This window comes from Lissotriton vulgaris, chromosome 1_1 (assembly GCF_964263255.1).
Source record: "Lissotriton vulgaris chromosome 1_1, aLisVul1.2, whole genome shotgun sequence".
Lineage (NCBI taxonomy): Eukaryota > Metazoa > Chordata > Amphibia > Caudata > Salamandridae > Lissotriton > Lissotriton vulgaris.
Genome location: NC_141685.1, coordinates 1,176,611,981 through 1,176,639,558, shown reverse-complemented (window position 1 = coordinate 1,176,639,558; position 27,578 = coordinate 1,176,611,981). Strand labels below are relative to the sequence as shown.

General features: G+C 45.2%; 1 protein-coding gene across 2 annotated transcripts in view; it reads left to right on the top strand.

Annotated features, from left to right (window-relative positions):
• The window catches only part of FIRRM (FIGNL1 interacting regulator of recombination and mitosis), a 3,285,109-nt gene that overhangs the window by 391,450 nt on the left and 2,866,081 nt on the right, over positions 1–27,578 (top strand). For both annotated transcript variants that reach the window (XM_086964357.1, XM_086964349.1), the window contains one exon: positions 23,208–23,312. In XM_086964357.1, coding sequence (XP_086820483.1) covers positions 23,208–23,312 — 105 coding nt within the window. The remainder of the gene's footprint in view (positions 1–23,207; positions 23,313–27,578) is intronic.

Genomic DNA, 27,578 nt, shown 5'->3' with positions numbered 1-27,578 from the left:
GGAGGAATCACCGCCTGATCTAAACCCCCCACTCTCTGCATTTAAATCCATAGTTTCTGCCCATGTCAGGGGTTTGTTGTGTGGTAGGCCAGCTGCATTGATGCCAACTATAGCAGCCGTGTCCTGACCCTCAGTTGACATTAACTCATGCAGCTCGCCCCCCTCTCCTATCAGAGCAGAAGAAATTGCATCCGGAATATCCCCAGGAAGCTGAGTGTATATAGCACGGTAGTCACTCAATGCCAACAAATTTATGTTTATGTCCTTGCTTAAGCTTATGCTTGTTTTTTTCCCCAGGCTCAGCTCCTGTGCCTCTACCCCCTGGTTCAGACCGGCCATAGTATCACCAATTGTCATGCTCTCAGTTCTCCTCGCTCCAGTAGCGTTTTCCTCTCTCACAGGCACTGCAGTGGCCGGCTTACCTGCTGCTGCTGCTGCCGGTCTCCCTGGTTGCCTAGCAACCCCAGTATTGAGCGAGGAGGCTGTGTCCGCGCTTAGAACGCCAGCGCCAGCCCCACCGGGTCCCTCAGCGCTGAAACCAGCAACCTCCGAAGTCCCTGAAGGTGCCTCCGAGGCCACGACTGCACTGTCTGCTCTGCCCACGTCAAGAGCGCCAGCGAGGACGCCAGTGCTAGCGACTCCAACGGCTATGCCGGCTCCCACAGCGCTCGTCCCAGCAAGCGCTGAAGCCGTGTTTGCTCCGCTGCTACTGCCCAGGCAAGTGCCATCGGTTATGCCAGTTTTGGTTGTGGAGGGTCCGCTTCTTGAAAACGTACTTGCCGGATTGTTTGCGAAGCTTTCTGAGACAGAAGGCTGTCTGAATGCAGTCTCTTTGATCTTTGGCCTAACAACTTGACCTGCATCCTTCCCAGGCACGGCGCCTACCGCTCCTTCTGTTCCGTTTCTTTTCGCCGATACTTTCTTTGCACTTGCAACACTTGCAGCATTCTTCTGCGCCGTAACTAAAGCTGAACCAGTGATTTTCTGCTCTGTCTTTGTCTTCTCTTTTGTTGTGTTTTTCGGCCCTTTAACATTGTCTGCGTCCGATGTTTTTCCACCTTTGCCATCTTTAAGCTCAAGCCCACGTTGTTGTATACGAGGCGGCATCCTGTGGCAGAGTTCTGCAATCAGATGTAGAACCTTCGAAAAAGCTTTTTTAAAGTTGAAGGTCGTGTGTAGAAAAATGTTCCTTCTTTGTAGCCAGGGAGAGGATAACGCCAAGTTGCCAGACAGAGGCATGCATAAACCCTGCAGTTCTTAGTTTACATCAGCCTTTGATAATAGTCCTGGCAGTGGAGAGGAACAGAGTGCGACTCACTCACTGCACCCCTCGGCGGCCATCTTGCCTCCTCCAAACCTCTCCAGCCTTTGATAATAGTCCTGGCAGTGGAGAGGAACAGAGTGCGACTCACTCACTGCACCCCTCGGCGGCCATCTTGCCTCCTCCAAACCTCTCCGCACTATGTTCACTTTGAATGGCCTATGTGGTATAATTTTTTAGCAAGCCTACCCGCATCAGTTTTCTATGCAAATCATGTGTTGGCCTCATTTAAAAAGGTTTTCCTTTTTTCCCACTTGCAGAATCTTGCTTGGTTCACTGGACACCATAAACCTCCATCCGCCTGTGTTTACCTACATTCACAGAGCGGTAAGATCTTCACCCAGGCCCTTCCTCGCCATATTATCAGCTTAGATGCTTCCAATCGAATCACACTATTTCATTCTTTACTTCCAGGCTTGTCATCCCAGAGAAGCCTGTTCCGTCCCGACCCCCATAGGTTCTACGCATAGCCTTTTGGGTGGTAAGTCTCCTAAAAGTCTAGTGTAAAAAGGCACCTCGAGCTGTTTTGAGTATTTCTAATCCTAGAGTAGTGGGCCACTTGTTACCTAGGGCTCGAATTCTATGGATCCCTAGGCGGGTCTTCAATATCAGATGTTTCATATTACCATTTCTACAGCTCAGTGCCAGTTCCCTACAGGTGTATTACTAAGTCCTGAGACTCCTGACGTGCCATGTCTTTGAGCAGAGTATATGTCATTTTGAATTCATCTTCTCTCCACATGTTGTTATTACCTCATTTTCTCGCTTTTAAAATATTTCTGTGTATGTTTCTCTTTCCTCCTTTGTAGTGCTTGAGGCCCTGATGAGAATCCCCGACGAACTAAAGGGGATTTGAAACGCGTAGGCCTAATTTTCCACTGGTCTGCTTGAATGTATAGGAGTCATTTCTACTTCCAGACTCCTTACCATCCTGTGTACACTACCTATTTGTATTATCCCTTAATGAATGGTGAAAAATGTAAAAAATCCATGGGAATGTACGATTTTTAAACAATTGTACTTAACTATTGTATAATTGATTCAGATCCAGTTTGTATTTTTTTTTTATTGTAGCAGTAGTATGTGATATGCTTGATCCAGGTTTGAATGTGGTGAATGTCTTTTGAATGTGACATGAGTGAGGTTTTGGAATGTTCAAAGTGTTCAATTGAATGTAGTTTGATGTGTCCTTTTTTGTCCTGATTTTTCTAATGCTTCTCTTTTCTGATGTAAAGATAAATTCTATAACAATTGTTGAATTTCTATAAAATAAAATTGCGACTAAGCAGCAGTACCCGTTCTTGAATTAATTTTCTTGCTGTGGGTGATTAGTTCTAGCATTAAATAAACATTATCAGTACTGGCACCTCCCTTTGTTATTTGATATACAGGCTCAGCCTTGCTGATTAGAGCCAACCCCACTTTGTTCCCACTTCGTTATAGCGGGCGTCCACCCGCGAGGTAATTGTGTGATTCCATTTTATTTGGAGACTGTGTGTATTTAATACCAGTTATATACAACTTCTGATCTAAGGTTGATCCTCTGACTGCCTTTAGATCGTAATTGTTTTCCCTAATTTTTCTTCAATTTCTCTCTAACTGTTTTTCAGTCTTTTCCGAATTTTCTCTCAACTGTTTTTCTCTCCTTCTGCCTCTCCTGTTTTTCCAACTCGAATAGTCACCTGTCCACTCCTTCATATATTTTGTCTTTTTCTTAGGAATGACAGACAAGGACACGTTTGCTTATAGTGAAGAGCATATCAGGAGTCTCCTTAGTGAACCACCAGTCTCTCTTCAGTCTCCCTAAGCGTGTCTGCAACATCTCAGAACGAATCAGAAAGACTTTTGCGTCTCAAAAAGAAGCAAATTAGGACTGATCTGCATGGCGATTTCCTTCTACAACATCTAAGAGAAGGGACCATTCCAGGCGGCCTGCAGATCAAAAATATCCCGGCAATTTTCACCGAGAATCCCATTTTCAAAAAAGGTTTCTCCTTCATCGAAACCAAGTGTAGTAGGGACCTTATGGTCCTTACAGTTGAGACAGCAGTTAGACTTTCCAAAATTGAATTAGAGGAAATAGCTAAATTAGAAGCTGAGATTAGTACTAATCTCACAATATCAGATGCAAAATCACTATTAGAGAAAGTGGAAAAGGAAATCCAAGAGTTTAAGAATTATACAGTAACACAAAAAACTAATCAATTTGATAAGGATAAGAAGAATTTCTCATTGGATAATATATATCCATATTTACAGCCTGATTTTTATACCGAACAGGAATCTAGAAGATACTTACCAGATAATCAAGGTAGATCTAGAAAGCATTTTATTTCCTTCGGTGAGACCTCCTCTTCCTCAGGTAACGATAGTGACACTAGCGGTAACACCAATCAGTCTAATAGGAATAGAAACTGGAATTCCAACCAACAACATCGAGGACAGGCTCAAAATTCTTTTTTAGGAAGAGGCCAAACGAGACCCAGAGCCCGAGTGAGATATACGATTCCATGGGAAATGAAGACCCGTCGACAACACTACAAGAACTGAAAATATCCCCGATTTTTAATCTCTCACAAAGAGTATTAACCAAAGCAGAAGAGGGTATATTGTCGAAGGGACTATCTTTTGTACCTTCTAAAAGAACTGATTTTGTCCGTATGAAAACAGAATTTATAGAATTCTGTAGAAAACTCAGGTTAACTATGTTTGTTCTGGAAAATCCTACACCACAAGCCACTGAGGTAACAGGCTTACGAAATAAGTCTACATTCTGCCCTTCTGGCAATATGATTCCCAAAGAACCGGTAATTTTTGAAAAAAGTGTACTATCCGCAATCTCAAATATGGAAAAAGAAAAAACGTTTGTTAAATTCAACACAACGAGAGAAGAGATGTCCGCTTTAGCTGCCTTAAAAAATGATCCCACTGTTGTGATAAAGCAAGCCGATAAAGGCGGATCTATAGTACTATGGGATACCGTAGACTATACCAACGAAATAAGAAGGCAACTAGACGACCCCAGTTGCTACCGCAAAATTGACAAAGATCCCACAAATGAATTACAAAGTCAACTTTTTGTGATTATCCAGGAGGGTTTCGAGCAAGGCTTTGTTGGCAAAAAAGAATGCGAATACTTGCAAATCAAGCATCCTAAGGTACCCTTGTTTTATGCACTGCCTAAAGTGCATAAAAATCAGAGTAGCCCTCCAGGGAGACCCATCGTGGCAGGATGTGGTTCTCTCTTGGAACCTATTGCGAAGTATGTGGATTGTTTCCTTAAACAATTCATGAACCAAGTTGTATCATACCTACAGGACACAACCGACTTTATAAACTAGTTGGAAACTATAACCTTCCGTGAAGGGACAGATTTGCTGGTCACTCTTGACGTGACATCGTTATACACGCAAATCCCCCAGGATGAGGCAGTGGCAGTGCTCTCCTTCTTTTTAGATTCACGCCCCAGACCCATGCGAGTTCCCACAAAGTTCTTGGTAGATCTGGCTTCTTTTGCATTAAAGAAGAATTATTTTTGCTTCAACAAAGAATTCTACTACCAGGTAAAGGGGGTGACAATGGGGTGCCCTTTTGCCCCTGAGTTGGCAGTGCTGTTTGTCGATGTACGAGGACACGTACATACATAACAATAACCCTTTTGGAGAGCATATTGGGAAATGGTATCGTTTTATCGACGATGTTTTTATGGCATGGACTGGAGGTATCAACAATCTGACCCTGTTCCATCAATGGCTCAATGCCAGAACACCTGACATACAATTCAGTCTTTCCCACTCTGAAACCAAGATCGCTTTTTTGGATGTGGAGGTGTTCCCCAAAACCGGCAAGTTGGCAACGACTCTGTTTGTAAAACCTACAGATCGCAATAAGGCGTTACTATTCCAGAGCAATTACCCGAGAAGCTTAAGAGAAAACCTGCCTTACGGGCAGTTTCTGCGAGTGCGCAGAAACTGCACGTACGAGAATGACTTCTCCCATCATGCTGAAAAACTTGTTTCCAAACTTTGTGACAGAGGGTACCCCAAAAAAGTGGTTAAAGATTGTATGAAAAGAGCCAGGTGGACCCCCCGTGAAACACTGCTGGAGCGGAAAAAGAAACCAGAACAGAAGCGCCAGGTCTGTGTAACTACCTTTTGCCCGAATGCCAATCAGCTGAAACGCATCATTGGGCAAAACTGGCACTTGGTGAAGAACTTAGATGAAAGTCTGAGAGATCCACCTTTGTTTGCGTTTAAAAGAGAGAACAGTGTCACAAACCATCTGGTAAGAGCCTCTATGCCAACCCAAATCCAACCATCCCTTCGCCAAATGATGGGATTGGCCCCTATACTTGGTCACCACAAATGTGGTACATGCCTTTGCTGTGAAACCACCATACAGGGCTCTGTCTTTCAGCATAAGGGCATATCGTGGAAACACGAGGTATTCAGCAACTGCAAATCTAAATTTGTAGTCTATGGCATCAAATGCCCGTGTGATCCTTTGTACATCGGCAAAACTGAGCAAGAAGTGCGCCAACGCATATCGCAACATAAGTCCAGGTTGAAAAGAAACGTTGAGAATGCTCCGTTGGTAAATCACTGGACTAGGATGCGACATGGGCTCAATGAGTTCAAATGGAGAGTCATCTCCAGGATAGAAAAAGACCCTCGGGGCGATTTGAGCCTCCAACTGTCTAAAAGGGAAGCACTGTTAATTGTTAAGTTTGACACGGCTGTGTCAGGCCTAAATGAATTATCTGAAATATTCAAACTATGACCCATTATAACATATAATATAAGCGCCACTCTGCATTATCTTCTAGGATAAAGTATCCCCAAGCACTTGAGACACACCATTTTGCCTTTTTTTGTTCCACTTTCAATGTCACTTTCTCAAGTCAGCCTCGACCCCAGTGACTGACTTAATATACTTCCACGGTGCTCATTACCTGGGCTTCATTAACATGCGTGAAATTCCAGTCCATGGTTTCCCTTCATCCCTCCCCCGGCCAATACACCGATGTCCTGACCCTTCCCTCTACTTTGGCAACACCGATCAAGCCAGCCTGCACTTTTAGAACCGCCCCCTACCTGAGGCTTCAGTTCTTCCTCCGCGATAAAAAGGAGAGTTTCACTCGGCAGGGTAACGCACCTGCGCGAGTGATCAGTGTCAAGTTTGACGCCGTCCGGCTCCAGCGCGAAGGAGAAACCTTCGGAATCTAGCTTCCTGTTAAGAATTACCGTCCGGCTTCTTTGGGTTTTTGACCCACTCTTGCCCCCCCTTGGCCCCTATCCAGGTCTTTCGCAATCCTTGTTGTGACCGTTGCTATAACTATTTGCCGTCTCTCTCCTTTGCAGCACACGCGATCTATTCTGCATGTGCTGACGCAGCCCTTCATTCCGTATCATAGATTAACACGGCACAAGTCTTCCACTCCCAACCGCTTCCCCAAGGTGATGCAAATATGAGATTTCTTCCTTTTTTCCTCATGCTATTTGACAACCTTGAGCTCCCCCACTAATTCATGTAATCCTTTTGTATATACATACTGCAGGACTTGGAGTACCTGACCCATTGGGCACGCAGCGTCTCTATTTCTCCTGACAGTGACGGAGACACCTTCCATTATACGCAGACGCCTTCTCTCTCAGTTCATCCGATTGTTGGCTTTACTGTTAATCAAGGTATTCTACTTCATCCGCACTATGTTCACTTTGAATGGCTTATGTGAAATAATTTTTTAGCAAGCCTACCCGCATCAGTTTTCTATGCAAATCATGTGTTGGCCTCATTTAAAAAGGTTTTCCTTTTTTCCCACTTGCAGAATCTTGCTTGGTTCACTGGACACCATAAACCTCCATCCGCCTGTGTTTACCTACATTCACAGAGCGGTAAGATCTTCACCCAGGCCCTTCCTCGCCATATTATCAGCTATTTCATTCTTTACTTCCAGGCTTGTCATCCCAGAGAAGCCTGTTCCGTCCCGACCCCCATAGGTTCTACGCATAGCCTTTTGGGTGGTAAGTATCCTAAAAGTCTAGTGTAAAAAGGCACCTCGAGCTGTTTTGAGTATTTCTAATCCTAGAGTAGTGGGCCACTTGTTACCTAGGGCTCGAATTCTATGGATCCCTAGGCGGGTCTTCGATATCAGATGTTTCATATTACCATTTCTACAGCTCAGTGCCAGTTCCCTACAGGTGTATTACTAAGTCCTGAGACTCCTGACGTGCCATGTCTTTGAGCAGAGTATATGTCATTTTGAATTCATCTTCTCTCCACATGTTGTTATTACCTCATTTTCTCGATTTTAAAATATTTCTGTGTATGTTTCTCTTTCCTCCTTTGTAGTGCTTGAGGCCCTGATGAGAATCCCCGACGAACTAAAGGGGATTTGAAACGCGTAGGCCTAATTTTCCACTGGTCTGCTTGAATGTATAGGAGTCATTTCTACTTCCAGACTCCTTACCATCCTGTGTACACTACCTATTTGTATTATCCCTTAATGAATGGTGAAAAATGTAAAAAATCCATGGGAATGTACGATTTTTAAACAATTGTACTTAACTATTGTATAATTGATGCAGATCCAGTTTGTATTTTCTTTTTATTGTAGCAGTAGTATGTGGTATGCTTGATCCAGCTTTGAATGTGGTGAATGTCTTTTGAATGTGACATGATTGAGGTTTTGGAATGTTCGAAGTGTTCAATTGAATGTAGTTTGATGTGTCCATTTTTGTCCTGATTTTTCTAATGCTTCTCTTTTCTGATGTAAAGATAAATTTCATAACAATTGTTGAATTTCTATAAAATAAAATTGCGACTAAGCAGCAGTACCAGTTCTTGAATTAATTTTCTTGCTGTGGGTGATTAGTTCTAGCATTAAATAAACATTATCAGTACTGGCACCTCCCTTTGTTATTTGATATACAGGCTCAGCCTTGCTGATCAGAGCCAACCCCACTTTGTTCCCACTAAGATTATATAAGGCACGGGGCACATCGAGATGACAGTTCAAGAACACTGAGCCAGGTCAAATTATAGATATTGATTTAAAAAAAAAACGCATTCGTAAGTCAATTTAAAAAAATTTCATTTTTGCTCAAGTCAATAGGTCTGGGTAATGAAAAATTCACGCATAATTTTTCAAAAAAATATTGCAATTAAGAACGGATAAGTATCCAAAAAAGTCGAAAGCCTTCAGGACATGACTGAATATGCAAAATAAGCAGCAACAGCCTCCAGCATGAAGTCACTATCGTCATCCGAAAACAGTTCAGCCATCCAATTTAATAGCGGGAAAGAACATGCGTGCTCTTCAAGCACCGGAGCCTCTAGCATCATCAGAGGACAACTTGGTGGGTTCTCAATAAAGCTGTGTGCCAAAAAATCTTGCGCTGCTGCGAGTATGTTCCAACGACCCATTAGTCCATGCATCGCTGCCATGGCCATAATCCCTCTGCCAAAACCACCTCCTGAGCAACTATGGGACTCATCAGATGATTAAAATCGACGTCAGGAGACACCGTCTTGCGGAGACACAAATCAAGGGCCCAGTCGAAATCGCAGCTCAGGCAATGAAACACAGGCTGGACACATGTGAAATAGGAAAATCGAAACTATAATCCATATGCCATGCTTAATGTCGCAAGCGGCAACGTGCCATAGTATTCAAGCATCCTGTTGCGGAACAGTGCGAGGTGGGGCGGTGCGGCGTGTAATACAGGACTGGCATCCATTTTCAATAAAACACAATATAACCAGAACGCCTGCAGCCAGCGCCAGCAAAACAGGAAATCCACCAAACAAGCTCGAGAATATGGAATGGAAAAAAGCAGGAATGACTCCAAATATCTTCTCAAATGAAGTCACAAGACCCCTGCTAACTATTTTAAAAAAGTGTGCAAGGCCAGGAGTGGAGGACGCATTAAAGATTGAATGAATCAACTCGCTGAAATGCAATGGTAAGTTAGTATTTAATAGTGCCTGCACCTCTGTGCGGGTCTTGGCGATGTGAAGGACAAATGTTTCACGAGCCAAACTCAGGGCCACTTGTTTTTGAGACAAAAGGGCTCTTATTCTACTCATTCCATTGAACTCTGCCGTCAAGGTTGGGATTCGCGGCCAGATGGTAACATCTGAATTCCCATGCGGAGGAGGATACAGAACGTTTATGCAACACACCACACGTTCAGATACAGTTATCACATAAGCAATGCCACGAATTAACCCACAACAATCTTCATTATTCAAAAGTAAATAACTACCGTTCGCCAGTAAAGTGAAAGTAGGGACAATTGCAGGAACCGGAGTACCATTTAAAACACAGGCCAAATTTGGACGATCCTGATTACAGGAACCATGTAATTGGCTATGTCTATACATTAATGAGTGATCTGGCGTTTCGGTGCACTCCTCACCTTTTAAATAAACCTCTTGCCCATCTTTTAGACATCTGTATGTAAAGGGGAGGGACCAGGCCTCGTGCAGAAATGCACTACCAAGGGGTTCATATCGGCCTATCGCAATATATCGCATACAATTTGTAAATTTAAATAAGGCAAATGGGAGTGTGATTAACCCGTGGATAAGCCACGGGCCAGCAGTGTCCTCGGCCACAGAAAATGATAAGGACTCCAGCCTTTCAAAACGTAACATAGAAAAAGACGCATCCCTCATTGAAAGTAAGCATTGCTTTTCAGTTAAATTAAACCGGGCAAATAGGGAGGACACGTTCATGTGATTCCAAGGCACTTTTCCAGATTTAAGTGTCTGCAGGGTCCATGCAAATTGCATAATGGAACGCAATTGATTTTGACCATGGTATAACACAGATAATTCATCTTGCACAATATCAACAACAGAAGATACAATATTATCCAAAGTATAAATGCGGGAAGAAAGCATATTAATGCTATTGTCTACCACTGCATGCACTTTTTCTAGATTAGCCTGATCAATGGCTCTAAGGCGTTTAGCCGCCTCAATCTGTGATGTTTTCCAGATTTCGTTATATATCGCATATATCCATCTTTTTGATCTGCCACTAGCCGGACCTTTCATGAAATCATTCAAATCTACTTCATCTGTCAACTTGGATAGATGCCGTTTAACCGATGCCAAAGTAGAATGTTTGAGCCAGGTCTGACATAATTTGCCTACCGAATAAGTAGTGACAGAATGGTCAGTTACAAAACGAGGATCGGGCCTAATCTGGGTAAAGCCATCAGCTAAACCCATAAAACGACGTTGGCAGGAATCTGCACTTCTGTGCCACACTAGCCACCCCATAGGATCCAAACTGGATATATTATATGACGAATTTTGCAAAAACGTTTGTAACTCCCTAATAGAAAAATCAGTATTATTACTCCAACCAGAATATTCTTCCAAATCGGGTTTGGCAGGAGAATTTAATTTTTTAGAAGTAGCCAATCCAAAGCATGTGGTTTGAAAAATGGTAGAATTTAAAAACAACATATGATTTGGGATGAGACATGCGCGGTGCAAATCCTCAGTGCCTTGTACCTGCCAACTTTTAGAACCCCAAACGGATTTAAGGTCAATTTTTTCCTTCCATAATTCGTAGCCTTCTACAGCCAACTTGTCTAGAAAGGACTTCGAATATAACAATTTAGTATTGGTAAGTCTAACCTTGGACATGGACTTCTGTGTCAATTTATAATAAAAAGACTCGGAATTGGACTGATTAAAGTCGGTAAAATAAGTGTACTTCAAAAAAGTACTCAAACTGCCTTGTAAAGGAGCCGGACAATGCTCCCACTCTGTATAATTTACAACACTCCTTTTTGAACTTGTTTTATGCCGAAAATGGTTGCCAAAATGTTGGAAGCAAAATAATTCACCATAATTAGCAGATTCTAAGTACAAATCTTCAGCATCAAAGGCAGCATAATATTTCAAATCAGAAAACAATGCCTCTACGGCCTGAATATCCCAATCATCAGAACGTATGTTTTGTTTAACTACATCCCCCATGTTTACTCTGAGCACATTAGGAACATTAACGACTTCAGTTGGGCCATGGATTTGAAATTTAACTGCATCCCACACAATCCCATCAAGGACAGGCCAAGCAGTGATGTTAACAAAAGTTAAGTCTCTCTTCAGTCTGTGTGCTGAATGTGATGAAGAAAGGGGGGCCAAAGTTCCATTCAGATGCCGAATGCATATTTTCTCCTCGACATAGTGTCAAATGACAATTCGAAAAAAATAAAACAAAAAAACAATTGACATAAAAAGGTAAATTGAAAAAAGTACCAGCCAAATATATGTCCAAGGGGGGATTACATTTTTTTTTTTTAAATAGGGTGGCATAAATCGCAAAACGTGATGGCTTGTTCGAATTATGTGAAAGTGTCAAATGAAAATCTGGATTCAGTGGCCAAACGCGTTTGCAAATCAGGCATAGATAAGTCAGTTGGGTATGTGTAATCAAGTTCATCAACGTTAGTACCAGGCAAAGTACTTAATAAAGAACTGGAAATTGTAGGCATCTCGATGGCCACCTCTGGCTCAGGATTAGAAGCAGTGGCCAAAACAGAATTTCTCACAATCGAAGGACAGGAGATCGCCGGTGTCATGCTAAGAAGTATCGGCCACTCTGTGTATCTTGACATTGTCAATTGAGATAAACCTGTTTTCCTTACGACCTGGAAGTGGTGGTAAAATGACTGTTCTTGTGCCCTTCACTCCAAGCACTGGAACCGGAGCTCGATAGGACGGACCAAACTCTTTCTTGTTATCGATCTTTTCTCGAACCAGTTCTCCAACTTTGGGTATCCAGCCAACTACCGGGATCTGCAAGTCATCATCCGATGTGGAGGGCAAATGTTCCTTTGCAAGACTGTCTCTCGTCTTTTTTAGATCCTGTAAAACATTGCAATGTTCATCTAAGTCAAAGACTGTGGCTTGGGCCACGCAGTCTAGACCGTCAAGGTCCGGGAAATGTATCTTGATACCAAAGAGCATTTCGTATGGGGTCCGCCCACTCAGAGACCTTCTAGGGAGATTATTAAGAGCACGCTGCACACCATTGAGCTGGGCCAGCCAGTTTCTGCCAGTGCCTATAACTCGAGCTGTCAATGATTGCCTTAAGTCACGGTTCATTCGTTCCACTACACTATTACCCTCAGGTCTGTACGGAGACGAAAACTTGACTTGGACCCCCATCGAAATCATGGCATCCTTGTACGCCTTAGAGGCGAAAGCTGGACCCTGATCCGAATGGAAGGTACCACAGGCAAAAATCCCTACAAAGACACGCAAATCTCTTATGACAGTCTGTGAATCAGCGCTGCGATGGGGCCAGACCCACACAAAGCGTGTGCATGAATCAACTGCTACTAAGATGTACTTATACGCAGTATCAGAAGAAAAAGGACCGCAGTGATCTAAATAAACGCAACCTAGCGGCTTATTAGATATGTACAACTGTGTCTGTGGCGGACGCGCAGCAGTCAAAGGCTTGATCTGCTGGCAAATGTCACATTGAAGGACATAATCGCGCGTCTGTTTGTACAGTCCCCACCACCAGAAACGTTATTGTAGCTGTGAAACAGTGGCCAAGACGCCCGCATGCGCAGACGCCACACCTTCATGTGCCGCTGTAATCAAGGTATTCCTGCGGTCAGAGTTGGGAATCAATCGATCCCTGACTCCAGGAAGTTTCACATAAGGAACCTTATCGGGACTTAAGTGGTATGTGTTCTTCGAAGGGAAACCAGTAGAAATTGTACCTCCCTTCGCAGTGGCAGCCACCGCCGCCAAGATGTCATCTATCTTACTTTTGGACCGTGTAACTGCTGCAACTAAATATGTAGATACCGCTGATTTCGCCGCTTCATCAGCAAGCAAGTTACCCACAGCGTGAACTCCAACACGCTGATGGCCAAGAGTATGAATTACAAACACAAGTGGCAACCGCTCTTTAAGCTCAGCCACTCGAACCTAGATCATTTTATGTTTTATTGTGCTACCTTTGGAATCGTGAAAGTCATTTTGCATCCAAAAGAACAAGTTTGAATTGTAAGACTGGACACAGTAATAGGAATCACTCACAATAAGAGTCTTCACACTAGGATCCGCGTACTCCAATGTAAGCAAAAGAGCCCGAAGCTCTGCTAATTGTGCAGTGCAGTCCCCTAGAGTCTGCGTATGCACGACTCTGGACTTGAACTCATTGTTCACCATGGCACCGACCACAATGGCGCATGCAGAAACGTAGGCATGTTAAGAGCCATGCGCAACCTGTGCTGGACCATCAGTGTAAATGATGCAATGGAAATCCTCCAAAGGCCGCATAGCTAAAGGAGCTGGATGAACAAATTCATACTGTAAATACTCCTGCGACCGTAATGAGGCGTCAAAAATAAACGTGACGTCCGAGGATGTCAAGGAAGCAGCCCATTGTATCCACCGAGGGTGCAAAGCTTTCGAATTCGGTACACTGGCTTTCGTAATTGCCTCCAAGGCAGGACACTGGGTAACAACCAACATGAGCTTTCCCTGTGACAGAGCACGTTCCTTGAGAATCGCCATCTGTACAGCCGTCAAAACTTTCTCCACAGTGGAAAATCCCATTTCAGCCGAAGTGTACAAGTGTGACTTGCAAGCAATAGGCACAGTGTCTCCTTCGTTAAAAGTAAGGTACGTGAAACCCACCGTCCCAGGGATTATTCTTATCACCAGGTTGGTGTGGTTGTCACAAGTCTGTAAGAATTTAGAAGCGAGCAGATCAGCCTGCAAAGATTGCAGAATAGCGGAGGGCTCAGGCAGCCAGCTTGATTTGGAAAAAGCAGGTTGTATCAAAGCATACAAAGGCTTGATACGCTCGGCATTTTCCGGAATGTATGTCCTCCCGAAATTTAGAAAACCCTGTAAAGACTGTAATTTTTTCAGAGTTGACGGAGCGCGCAGTTGTGCGCATTTCTCCAGGAAGTGAGGAGCCAAACCTCTACCTTCATCATTGAGCTCGTAGCCCAAGAACAACACTGTATTTTCTGCAATGTGTAATTTTGCAAAATTGAAATGGAAACCCATGTCTGCAAAGCTACAAATTAAGCGGTCAACGCGACACAGATGCTCCCAAAGTTCGTCGTCAGTGAGATAAATGTCATCTACATACGAGCATGCATCCGGGTCCACTCTCTCTAGAAGAGAGACAATGCGGGCAGTAAAAATCCCAGGACTATTCTTATAGCCCATAGGCAAACGTCGAAACTGTTTTTGCACACCGCCGCAAATAAAGGTGGTCCATTGGGAACTTAGACCATCCAAACGATGGGCATAAAAACCGTTGGAAATGTCAAGCGTGGTCTTAAAACGCTTACGCACAAGACTATCCACCAAAGCAGAGCCGTGCGTATTCTGTATTGCACAGGTACAGCAATGCGAGTTTAAATGCCGGTAATCCAATACCAAACGATATGAACCGTCTGGCTTGGCCACAGTAAAACGAGGGTTATTCATAGGTGACACACGTCTCAATCACACCTTGATATTCCAATTGTTCAAGGATTGCCGCGACGGAAGCTTTTGCTTCACGTCGAATGGGATATTGTGGTTGAGGCTGCGGCTGAGACCATAAAGGAATTTCGTGGTTTGGGGAAAATTTATCCCAACCACAATGTGTACGGTACAGAGCCGGCGCCAGTGCCTTAGCCCACTCTTCTGCAAAATTCAGCGCATGCTCTTTCGAGACTGTGTGCGTGAAACTAGGGAGGATCACCTCCTCCCCTCGCGGAGCTGCGAGTACAAAAGGTGGGGCCAGTCAGCCTTCGAAAGCAAAACGTCATACGTAGACGAAAGATTTTCCCAAAATACCCCTTTTATGGTACGTTGTATGTCACCTTCAATAAGCAGGACTATTTCATAATGTCTGTCAGGGGGAGCAACTCTAGTATCAGCTGTCTCGATCACAACATAACGATCAGTCGCTGTCTCCTTCAGTAGTGGACGCAGGGCCTTCCGTACTATGGTAATCTCCGCCGCGCTGTCCAGCAAGGTCAGAGCCCATGTCAGATTCCAAAGCCGCGTTCTCACTATCTGTGGCATATTTCGCTGTTATTGCGGCGACTCTCTTCTTTTGAAAACTGCAGTCTTTTTGGCGTAGAGCCGTCCTGCTCTCCTGCACCTTCTTTCGGGCGGGGCTGATCACGTCCTTGCTGGGCACCCCGACCCCGTCCGCCGCCTCCTCCACCGAAAGCGCTGCACCACCCGGGGGCCCACCCGGAAGATTACGGGTTATGTATTGCACCAAAGCTCGAATAACGCTAATGGAGACAACATGTAGTCTTAACTCTGCTACGTTACAGGCTCCGTGCAGAGGATGAGGCGTAAATCCAGCCAAAACAGGCCAATTAATGCCAGGAATGGACAAACGACCTAACCTCGGAGCGGTTAAAGAATGGGGGAGGGCGCCACCAAACCAAACTCTATGCTGCCAAACATCAATAGGTACCTCCTGTGCCCTGTACGGCGTATGCACATTCGGTACAGGAGAGGGAGTGTAAGTGTGGAACACACCCGAAGTGTCGTCCACAGCCGCAAAAGTCACCCACGAATAAAAGATTTCGTAAGGGTAAGCGGTCTCCGCACTCACCACCATTATCACGACCAAGCCATCAAGTGGTACATTGTATTGCTGCAAATGATTGCGCACCGCAATGCGACTATGCTGCGGAATATCCACGGCAGCTATGACGGCACAGAAAGTAAAAGGACAAAGTAAACTTTGTAGCACAACTGGGTAGTAATTAAAGGAAACTGTTTCAGAAAGATTCAAGCTTGAAAAGACCTATTACACAAACAGGTAGGTTTTTTCCGACACCGTTTACCGGAAAGAACAGTGAAGGGGTTAAGGAATGAACGACTTACTACTCAAGTGCCATGATATAAGACCACCACCGTACGGGCGCCATGTAGCAGGGATTCCATTCTCCTATAGAACTGTGCATAGAGATTTGGAACCTCAGTGAATTAGGATGCTCCAAAACTCACCTCAGTACCCAAAATCCCCTTACCGAGCTAGCTACAGTGTCTCATTGGTCATAACAAACTCCCAATGTTTAGACAAACCAGAACATGATCTTTGAATACCTCAGGTCACGTGGAACACATAGACACTCTTTCGTTATACAATCATTTCAAACCAGAACGTGGAGTAAATGAGGACTCGTGCATATTTGAAAAATGTATTTACTAATGCCGGGTTCTCAAACGCAGTATCTTAGATAATACAAGCAAACATATTATAAGAAGCAAAGTTATCAGCATAGTTACTAGTCCATAAAATGCAAAAGGTGACACCATGCTAACATGTTGAAATGAGTAGGAGTTAACAACACCTAATTCTCACCCTCCCAAACTAGCATATTATATTAGATCTAAGAAGGTCTCTTTGGGCTTTAGCAGGGCGACCCCATACCTCAATATCTCAGTGGCAGAGGATCACATCGTCTTCCACCAACTCTCTGCATGCGAAGCACCATCAAGTGTGTTTATCTGTTCTTGTGCAAAGAAATATAAAACGTGCCTAAAGCCAGATTTGCCAGCAGCTGCATTTGTTATGTCTAGGAAAGTGCGAAGATCAGACCTTACAATAACACTGTGTTTACTCATCCTTCAAGGCTTCAGCACTCACTGTACAGACATCGTCAACTAAGCAATGTTATCAGAGCAATAACATATTATTCTCGTATAAATCACAACGCTCTTCTAGGCTGAAAGCTAAAGCAACAATTATGTGTCGTGTGCAGAATCAGCAAAAAGGTAAAATGGCGTTTAAACATTTAATAAGCTCATGCTAACTTAAACACGGTATATAGGCAGACCCCCCAGGATATAGCGGCATGGATTCGCAAATTTAGCTGCACAAATATGGAAATTTAGCGCCACAAAAATGGAAATTTAGCGGCATTTTAGCTGCACTTTATTTTACTCATAAGCATTCATTTTCAGCCTTAAATCAATGGAAACTGTTTTAGCAGAGTATTCCACTTTGATTAGTCAATCTGGAATATGGAATAGAGGAAGCATCCCACAGGTGAAGGCTGTTATCCCTTGGAATTGCAATTCTTCATCTGCCAGTTGGGCTAAACAGAAGTGTGAGGTCTAAAATTTTTGGTCACACTTTGTGATGTCAATTCCTGTGAGGTCATGGGTCTTGATGCCACTTCCTGTGATGCGACGTGCCATGTCGCGCTCAACGATGTCACTCAATGTGATGTCACGCGCTATGCTGCCTAACTTGGTTAGACCTCCCCACTTCTGTTTTTTAGGACCTGTGCCCTCCTAAGAAGCGAAATAAAGACAAAACAAGACAACAGGCCTCCTCCATCCGTGTACCCAGAATCGGGGAGAACATCCCTGTCTCCATCAGGGCCGCCCCAGCACGGATGCAATGCAGGGATTGAGTGACAGGCACTCACCCACACTTGACCCCCCCCCCCTGCATGTCTGGTTTCTGCCCCCAAAGCTCTCCTGCCTCTGAAGTCATGGCTTCTGCCTGGGATCCGAGTGGCAGGCGCAGAGTACAAATGATGCGGAAATGAGTCCTGTTCCTAGGGAGGGCCGTGCCAGGGCTTAGAAGCCCCGCTACAAGTCTAGACTGCGGACGGGGCCCCCCCCATGCAACTCACGACACCCACAATGAGGCGCTTCACAAGTCGTAACCAGGGGACCCGGCCTGGAAAGGATAAAAAGAATGCAGCCCCCCCCCCCCCCTTCCAGCCATAAAAGAAAAATATGCCTCTAATGGGAGGACCTAGGGGGTTGGCGTCTCGTGCAAAGACACACACTTAATGTTTCATATTCACCTTCAAGGTATTACTCAAAGGTCATTCGTTGCCTAAAGGGTTTAAGGTCACATGCAGTCACTTTCTATCATGTTACCTGTTAATAATACTCTTCATGATTCTCCACTTCTGGCGATGCAATCTGTTCTCCCCTCTTTGTCGGGAGTCAAAGGCCATGTGATATTCCTTCTGGTGGCCCTAAGTAGATTTTTCTCAAATAACTCTGCTACTTAGTGTCCATTTCAGCTATGACTATGCATGAATGTAATTGACATTGACAAGCACCCTTTTAGTTAAAGCTTTTTTATACGATCGTATCTCAGACGTTTTTGTACATTGACATTCAAAGTGCTTGATCTATCGTCTGTTATTGTTTTAAATATTTCCTCTTGTTTTTCACATTTGATTAAATGTGCCTGAATGCTATAATTGTACTTTGAGCCTCACTGCTGTACCACGTACTGGCATGAAATTAGTAATTTCCTGTAATTAGCAGATATTCTGGAGAGTAGTTCAGCGTGTATACAGCCAATAAAAGGCATTGTTTGTTTTGCTGTCTCCCGGTAGAGACACTTTTTTGTAAATATCGCGGCCAATATGGCTATTATCGCGGTAATCTGCCGATTTCGGGATTTTTGACGTAAATCGCGATAAACTGGAGGGTCTGTATAGGTAAGCAGTAACTATATGACAAAGGTAGCTGAGTACACGGTAGTTGCGTATTTATAGTTTATGCAAATACTTCGACAAATATACATACACAATAGTGCTTAGTGTACCCAGTGCAAAATTGGAACCAAAACAGGAAATTGAAGTGACAATTGACCGTTTATGGTATGGTTTCCATTATTCTGAAAAAAACGACCATTTTATGCTTTCGACAGTTTTTTACAAGACTGTAAACCATAGTCAGTGCTGAGCTAATGATTTGTTTTCCTTAAAGTCGATGGCATTTCCACTCTTCCAAAAATACAGGGTCTCTTCAGGACCTAATGACATCTGCAATTTAAGAGGAGTGGCGTAAGCTATAGTCCAGTAGGATCACTGTTGGCGAATGAACCGTTGGATGGCCCAAAAAAAAGGGGGGGTTTAAATGGAATACAGATCAAATTAGTGTGCTCAGCCACATGGGTGGAGTGAAAAACACTGGTCAAGTGCGAAAGGAATAAAGGTAAAGATAGGGGATAAGAAATAGCCAAACTAGCAGTGCTGCTGGTCATGGTAATGGCAGAACGTGCAGATGCTTAACTCCGTGTGAGGGAAGGGGAGGGATGAGGGCTGGCAACACTGGATGAGGCAGAGCAAGTAAAGCGAAGGAGATGGTATCTGTAAAAGAGCAGTACTCTATCAGTGTCATAGTGGATACGGGTACATGTGGCCACATATCCTAAGTGGAGGGAATGCCTTACCTGTGCTGAGTCATCAAGGTTTGGTGATGGAGCAGAGACATAGCATTAAAAGCAGGAACAGGATATGTCCCAGCTGTCTGTTATCTGTAATAATATGTAAAGTACAGTGTTGGTAATGGCTATCAAGACTAAATCTGTAACATCTGAGAATATTGTAGGAGACTGATAACAGATGCCTGATGTGACCCCGTTGAGGCATTCTATCCTTTCCAGTCATCCAATGCGCTGTGTGGGATACGCGCAGTGCAAATACATAGCTGGTCTGTTGAAATCGTGAGGATGTACAAACAGCGTGCGCTGGGCAATGCGTAAAAAGCGGAGCGTCATGTTGGGGAACATCCTAATATTCCAAATTGACCCAGAGAAAGTTAGCTGGACGCTTGGACATGTATTGGGGGTTCTATGCTCGGGTGCAGATTGAGTTTACCTACTGAATTAATCTGTGAAGGACGCGTGCTGCCGCTACGCGTCTTCCTTTCTGCAAATGGTTCGATGACAGCAAGTGACTGCGGGATTACGTACTGGAGAAACCAGCGTGAACCGGTATTCACGGCAGGCAACAGTGTTGATTGCCGTTTATGTGGGTGAATCGGCGGAAGATAGAAGAAAAAAGACCGGGTTTTTCATTCAAAAGACGGGGAAATTGAGATGTGGCTTATATTGCGCCCTTCTGAAGAAACCCACAGCAGACCCCTCTGAACTTAAAAACTACCGACCCATATCCCTCCTCCCATTCCCGGCCAAAGTCATCGAGAAAGTCGTCAACAACCAGCTCGCCGCCTTCCTTGAATCCAACAACTCCCTCGATCCATCTCAATCCGGGTTTCGAGCCAAACACAGCACCGAAACGGCCCTCATTGCAGCGACTGACGACATCCGAACACTACTGGACAACGGTGAAACAGTGGCCCTCATTCTACTCGACCTCTCAGCCGCTTTCGACACAGTCTGCCACAGCACCCTTATACAACGCCTCAGCAACATCGGCATACAAGGAAAAGCCTTGGACTGGATCACCTCATTCCTCGCTGGGAGAACTCAGAGTCCGACTTCCCCCATTCAACTCTGAGGCCACTGAAGTCAGCTGTAGCGTACCACAAGGATCTTCACTCAGTCCCACTCTCCAACGTTTACATGAGTCCACTCGCCTCCATCGCGCGTCAACACAACCTTAATATCATCTCTTACGCCGACGACACCCAGTTAATCCTTTCCCTCACCAAAGACCCTAACACCGCCAAAACCAATCTTCACGAAGGCATGAAAGAAGTAGCCGAATGGATGAAACATAGCCGCCTAAAACTCAACTCAGACAAAACGGAGGTGCTCATCCTAGGATCTTCCCCCTCCGCCTGGGACGGCTCTTGGTGGCCTTCCGCTCTGGGCACAGCACCCACACCCACAGACCATGCACGTAACCTTGGCTTCATCCTAGACTCCTCTCTCGATGTCCAGACAAGTCAATGCAGTCTCATCATCCTGCTTCAACGTACTTCGCATCCTCAAAAAGATCTTCCGTTGGATCCCCCTCGAGACAAGAAAGACTGTCAGCCACGCACTGGTCATGAGTCGACTGGATTATGGTAACACACTATACGCCGGAATCACAGCAAAATTACAGAAAAAACTCCAACGCATCCAAAACGCATCAGCAAGACTCATATTAGACATCCCTCGCCAAGATCACATCACCGGACACCTAAAAGACCTCCACTGGCTTCCCGTCAACAAAAGAATCACATTCCGCCTTCTCACCCACGCACACAAGGTCCTCTACAATCTAGGACCCGAATGCCTCAACACACGACTGTCCTTCCACAAACCCACCCGCCAACTAAGATCGTCCAATCAAGCCCTCGCCGCTGTCCCGTGCATCCGAAAATCCACCATGGGTGTCAGATCCTTCTCCTTCCTTGCTGCCAAGACCTGGAACTCACTCCCCACCCACCTCCGCCGTAATCAAAATCACATCTCCTTCAGGAAAGAACTTAAATCCTGGCTATTCGACAAATAATGAACTACATCCCCAAGCGCCTTGAGACCCTCTGGGTGAGCAGTGCGCTATACAAATGCCCGAACCTGAACTAGAACTGTGTGCAATATTTAAAAGAATGCATTATATACATATTGTAACATATGGAAAATCATGTTTTAACATATACAATCATTTGTTTATCTTCATGAGAGTTATTAAATTGGGCAGGTCTCAGAATCATTTGCATCAAGCATCATTAATATCACCAGAGAGAAGCTCTCAAGCAATGACAGCTCTATCATTTTAAAACCTGCCGACAAGGGAGGTCGGATAGTAATCCAAGACAGAGCGAACTACGATAATGAGATGCGGTACAAAAGGGAGTGGTGATGGACGAAGCATCTGAACCAATCAAACACTCACACCCAGTCAACAGACCTGGGTTTAATCCATCACCAATCTTTAGCCCACTCTGCCACCCCAGTTCAGACATGGCCATATGCAAATCAGTCTGACCCTGTGCCTCATGGGAACAGTCCAGCCCAAACTGCCAAGCCATGCCTTCCCTGGACCGGATTCAAGCTTCCTAGAACTGGTTTCTGGCATTACAGCTGTCTTCATCCAGGATGGATTAAACTCAGATCTGTTGACTGGGTGTGAGTGTTTGATTGGTTCAGATGCTCCGATGCCTCTGTGCAAGGAGGAACCTGCGCCCCCGAGCAAGGAAACCTACCCTCCTCCATCGTAGGCCTGGAAGCAAATGGCTACCAGAGCGTCATGGGCTTCTGATAACTTCGGCGCGTGCTGACGTCCTGGGATTCCCATGGGGGGGTCGGGGGAGGCAGCGGAAACTCTCCGCTGCCATCCCACTTTGTGGGAAGTTGTTTGACTGCCCAGGGAGGGAGTGCCAGCGCTTCCCCCATGGGTGGGTGCCATGACGGAGCAGTTCCATCATGAGCACACTCCCACCGTGGCTTATGACGGCACCGCTCTTTCATGAGCATAGAGGGGGTTAAGGATGTTTTTGGTCACAACATTTGTTTTGAGTGGGCTAATTCCACAGCAAGAGAAACAAACATTTACTCCATAAATGCATCCTTCCTAAAAGCATTTCTCTCTCCTAAACCAGGTGCTCTAGGCATCACTTCTTTCTAGTGCCAAAAATGAATTGCACTTCTCCCTTTTGGTAGACGATGAGAAACAAATCTGATCAGTGTGGATGATATTACTGTTTATTCCTATTGTTAGTCCAATTAGTGTTTGCTATAATATTTAAGCCGTGCATACGATTTCATTTATTTTTGTACTTTTTTTTCATATTACATTTTTTCCTTGTTAACTAATTTGGGGTGGAACTCTTGTTTTTTATTTTCTTTACTGAGTTTTTTTGCTTAATTTTTGCTCATGCTGTTCATTAGCCTCTCTAGGAAAGAAGGCCACCTTTCCTTCACAATGCAAGTAGTATTTTTTTTTTTACTTGAAATGTATTGAGGAGTTGGAATACTGTGCTGCCCTATCTGTCATGCATCACCTATGTAGTCTTCTATGGGAAGATCATCATCTAGGTGAAAGGCACTACCTACTCCTTCCTACGGCACCATTTCAGTATAGTGCACCATATTTGTTGTTTGTACTGGTCATTCCTTACATGCTTTTCCACATTTTTACTTTATATTTTTTAACAGGCTGTGAAATTGTTTGCTGATTTGCTGCACAACCTATCCAGTCAGGCATCTGGACTGACAAGCCAAAATTTAGAGTTGCAACAAACACTAAGGACCATTTTACAGGTAATTATAGAGCAAATGAGAGTATGATTTTTCTTTCAGCCTATGCTGGAGGCTGTTGTCTCATGTCTGCGATTCTTTCTATACTGTAAAATATTTAACAAAAATGTCATTCTATTGTAGTATTTTGAGGCATATAATAAAACATCTTCGGGGTGAAGACCTAGGGCCTGATTATGAATGGATCCATATTTTTCGACTCCTGTGAAAACCCTTTTGTGAAGGGTTCTAAATTATGAGTTGGTTGGTATTTAGCACACCGGGTAGTTATCAGGTGCATTAAGTACCTTACACCTTGTTAAAATGCGGCATGTTAAGCAACCTACATTGGTGTTTTAAAAAAATAATGTTATTGTTTGTATTGAAACCAAGTACAGGTAGTAAGTATCTAATGCAGACAATGTGTTTGTTACTGTTAGTGACAGCCTGGACTTCCATCTAATAAACACCACATCAATTGCCCATCAGCCGTTAACCCCTTGCCTGCTTCTGTCGGCCAACGGCAAACACGTGCACTAACTTCGTAGTGCTACGCACGTCCGTTGGCCGACGCAGCCCCATCCACTGCGCTGAACCACAGCGGAATTGCCGCCGTGGTTAAGTGGTTAATAATCCCCCCATCTGTCCCAGATGGTATGGTGTTTGAGGACAACCCCATGCCTTGTAAGTGGGTTTTTTATGTGTAGCACACCAATCCATTGCTGGGCACCACTCCAGTATTGTAGGGGGGGTTGGAGAGTTCCATCTACATGTAGTATCCCTTTTCACAATTATGGTAGCCATACCTATCAAGGCCTGTCATTCACTAGTGTCACCTCTTTCGTCCAGGATCCCCAGGAGGTCAACTTTGTATGTTAGTGCTATCAGTTTCTCTACTAGTCAGATTTGTACTTTTCTTATTGCTGTAATTCTAGGGCATGTCCTTCCTTTTACATAGAAGTCTGCTTTTTTATCAGCATATCGAAAGCAAGCAAGGCCAGGTAGTTAGGTCTATTCGCATGCCACCGCTGGTTTTCAGCAGTATCGGCGTTGAGCAAGGTGAGCTAGCTATAAACCTCCCGGCAATAAGCACCAAGATCTAATTTGTTCCCCAAAAATATGTTGTAGAAACCTACATAAAATAAGACCGACTACTTCAGAGTTAACATGTAAAGAAAGTCTACTCTACATGTACAAGGAGAACGTAGGCTTGATAAACTAGTGTCCAATTTGCAGAAATTCAGCATGGCCTTTAATTTCTGTAAGCCACAAAACTGTGTTTTGGCACGTGACCAATAAAATTATAGTACATTAGAATTTCTTCAGAATTATCAACTAATACATCAGGCGTTCATCACCAGACTGTACAGGTTACACAATTATTTGGTACAGACCTAATCAGAAGAAGCTAATAGTGCGTGCAGAGTTGTGGTGCTCCCATGTCCAGTGATTGTGACAGTGGGGATTTTCCAAGTAAAAGAAATGCAGTAACCAATCGGAGTTAGACCCTTCGTCTCATCTATATATGGTATGGTAACGCAGTCTGTTGCTGGGCAAGTAAGCCAATGCATGTTGCAAGTAGTGTCCTTAAGCAAACCTTGTATAATAAGCTGTCTAGTTTACCCGGGTACATTAGTTTATGCAAGATCATTCTGTTTCTGCACATAGTATTATGGCCTTGTCATCATTCAATCTCAACAAACGTGAACAAGACCAGACTGATTCCACATAAAGTAAAACCACAACATAATAGGTGCTTTTCATCATAACCAATAAATGACATATCCCACGGTATTGTTTCGCTAATGAGAATGTGTAACCAGTAATGGAATAGACACTCTTTTATTACTGTCCTCAGTGGCACTCCAAATTTCTGTACACTGACCACCATGTCTACAGTCTATGTAGAGTATGTGTGTAGGAAGGTGGATACCTGACTATGGTTACCCCAGATTTTTTTGCCTAGTATTTAGTTGGCCTGGGATCCTGTTAATCAGGGCCCCAGGCTATCTGCTCTCACTGTAAAATGGACTCCGTGTACTTTAGGTACATCTCCAATTGGATGTTGGGTCACCTTATGAGCCCCTGTACAGTGTACTATAGGTACCCAGGGCATAGGTGCATCCAAGGCCTACCAGGTGCTGCAGCATGTATTATGCCACTCCTGGCTGGCCATCCAAATTGACACAACTGGCTGATCACTCAGCTGGGGCAAGGTGGTGTAATCACCCTTTGCTCCCTCTAGAAGGGTGGAATGCAACACCTTCGCCAGGACTGGCGAGGGGGTAGTTTTCCAAATCGGATGACACCTTACTCGACATGTTATGATAAAGCCAAACCATAGTTAGCATTTAACCGCGAGGATTATAATGCAATTAATAGTATATGGTATGGCAATATCCTAGAACAGCTATAAGGATATGGTTCCGAAAGCTGCAGATAGGCTCAGCTCATGCTAGAGCACCACCTCACATAAAACCAAGCACTCTGCCTCCAGGATTGTTAAGGCCTGCCATAGGAGTGACTTATAGGTGTATATGTGTCTAGATATAAGGTCACGTTGAAGCCTTCACGTCTCGGAAACAAACATGCCCCCAGGGAGCCTTGTGGGCTCTAGAATCACTGTGGGCCTCATTGGAGCCCGCAAGCTCTGAAACCAACATGCCCATTGTAGGAGCGGCCCACTTGGCATACGGGGCCGCTCGGACTTGGTGCCTGCACTGGCACCACCAAAATCCATCTGCTCCCTCGTGGAGCAGAAACAGAAATGCCCTCATGTCCCCCGGCTCAGCACTAACTCACCGGGCTGCTCTCCCGTGGGTCACGGCGCGGCTCCTCTTTCTGCTGCGGGACCGGCCTCACTCTTCTCGGTCACACAGCACTTCACTCGGCGGTGGCAGCGGGCGGGGCTCTCACTCCTGAGAGCCTCGCGGAGATCTGCTGCACCGCTCTTCACTGGGAGCACATTCAGACGCTGCAGGGCTCCCTCCGCTCACGGGAGCCCTGCCGACCAGCCGCCTCTTCACCCGGGCCCCCTCTCGGAACCCGTGGCTTTATTGTGCACCAGCAGGACTCTCTCCAGCACACGGGAGCCCTGCTGGAACCGGCGCCATATTTTCCTTCTCTCCTACGCCGCACAGCTTCCGGTCATGCTGCGGCCCGCCCCCGTCACAGGCTGACTCGACTGACTTCCGGGGCGGCCGCGGCCGGGCTGCAGCAGCAATTCTGGGGCACAACGAGGGGTGGGCACCCTCGCAGCATCAAATACATCGGAAACGGGGTGGGCATCCGTGAAAAAACTACAAAAGGCAAATAAAGACGCAGGGTGGGCACCTGCGCACTCTGGGCACAAAAGGGCAGGAGCGCTTCCCTTCGAGGGAAACCAACAGCGCTCTGCCCAAAAATAAAGCGCTCACATAGCGCTGGGGCCACGGACAGCCCCAAAAGTACCCAGGGATGACCCCTCCATCAAGAAGGGTCCCAGCAACTCAGGATTCAAGGGGGAAAAAAAGGTCCTGAGGGCAAAGTGGAGCAAAGGGGACCCCCTGCAAAAAGATCCTCCAGGCATTTAGGTCCATCAGCAGTCCAGGGGCTGGGCAGGGCCCAGGGAGGCAAGGCTTCCGCTGGGCCCCAGCAGCACCGCCCCTGGTTGATTCCAGTCAAAAACAAGAACATCTTCAGGGTGTCACAGCACCCTTTTTATACAGCACAATCCCTTGTCTAAAGGTGCAGGGTGGGGGCAAAACCAGGCGCAGCTGGTTTGGGAGCACTCTTGATGATCTCAGCCACCCCTCCCATTCACTAGTCAGGCCAGGGTCATCAGTCGCACCACAGGGGGCGGAGCCAGCATCGTGTGGGGAAAGCCCAGCCCTATTCAGGTCCCAGGTGCACCCCTCCCTCACATCAGCATGCTAATCTCTCCACTCACCACCGGGGCAGACCCATCCAGACTCCTGAAGCCAGGCTCACCAGCCAGCTCCAGCCAATCACAAGCCAGCACCTTCAATGCACAGGTACACCAACTTCTAGAAGTGGCACTTCCACACAATAATGCCGCATACATCATCGCGTAGCATTCAATCTCACGAGTTCGCACATACCAAACTCAACCCTGCACTCCCCACACTTCAGGAACTACCATGGTCACACATATTCCCCATGCATTCCTATGGGAGGGCAGGTCACTCTCACCACACACCCAGAGAGCGCACGCACTTTACACTGGACCACAGTGAAAAAGTGCGCAGAGACCTAAAATCACAAACACCAGGTTACAGAAACAGGCTAGGC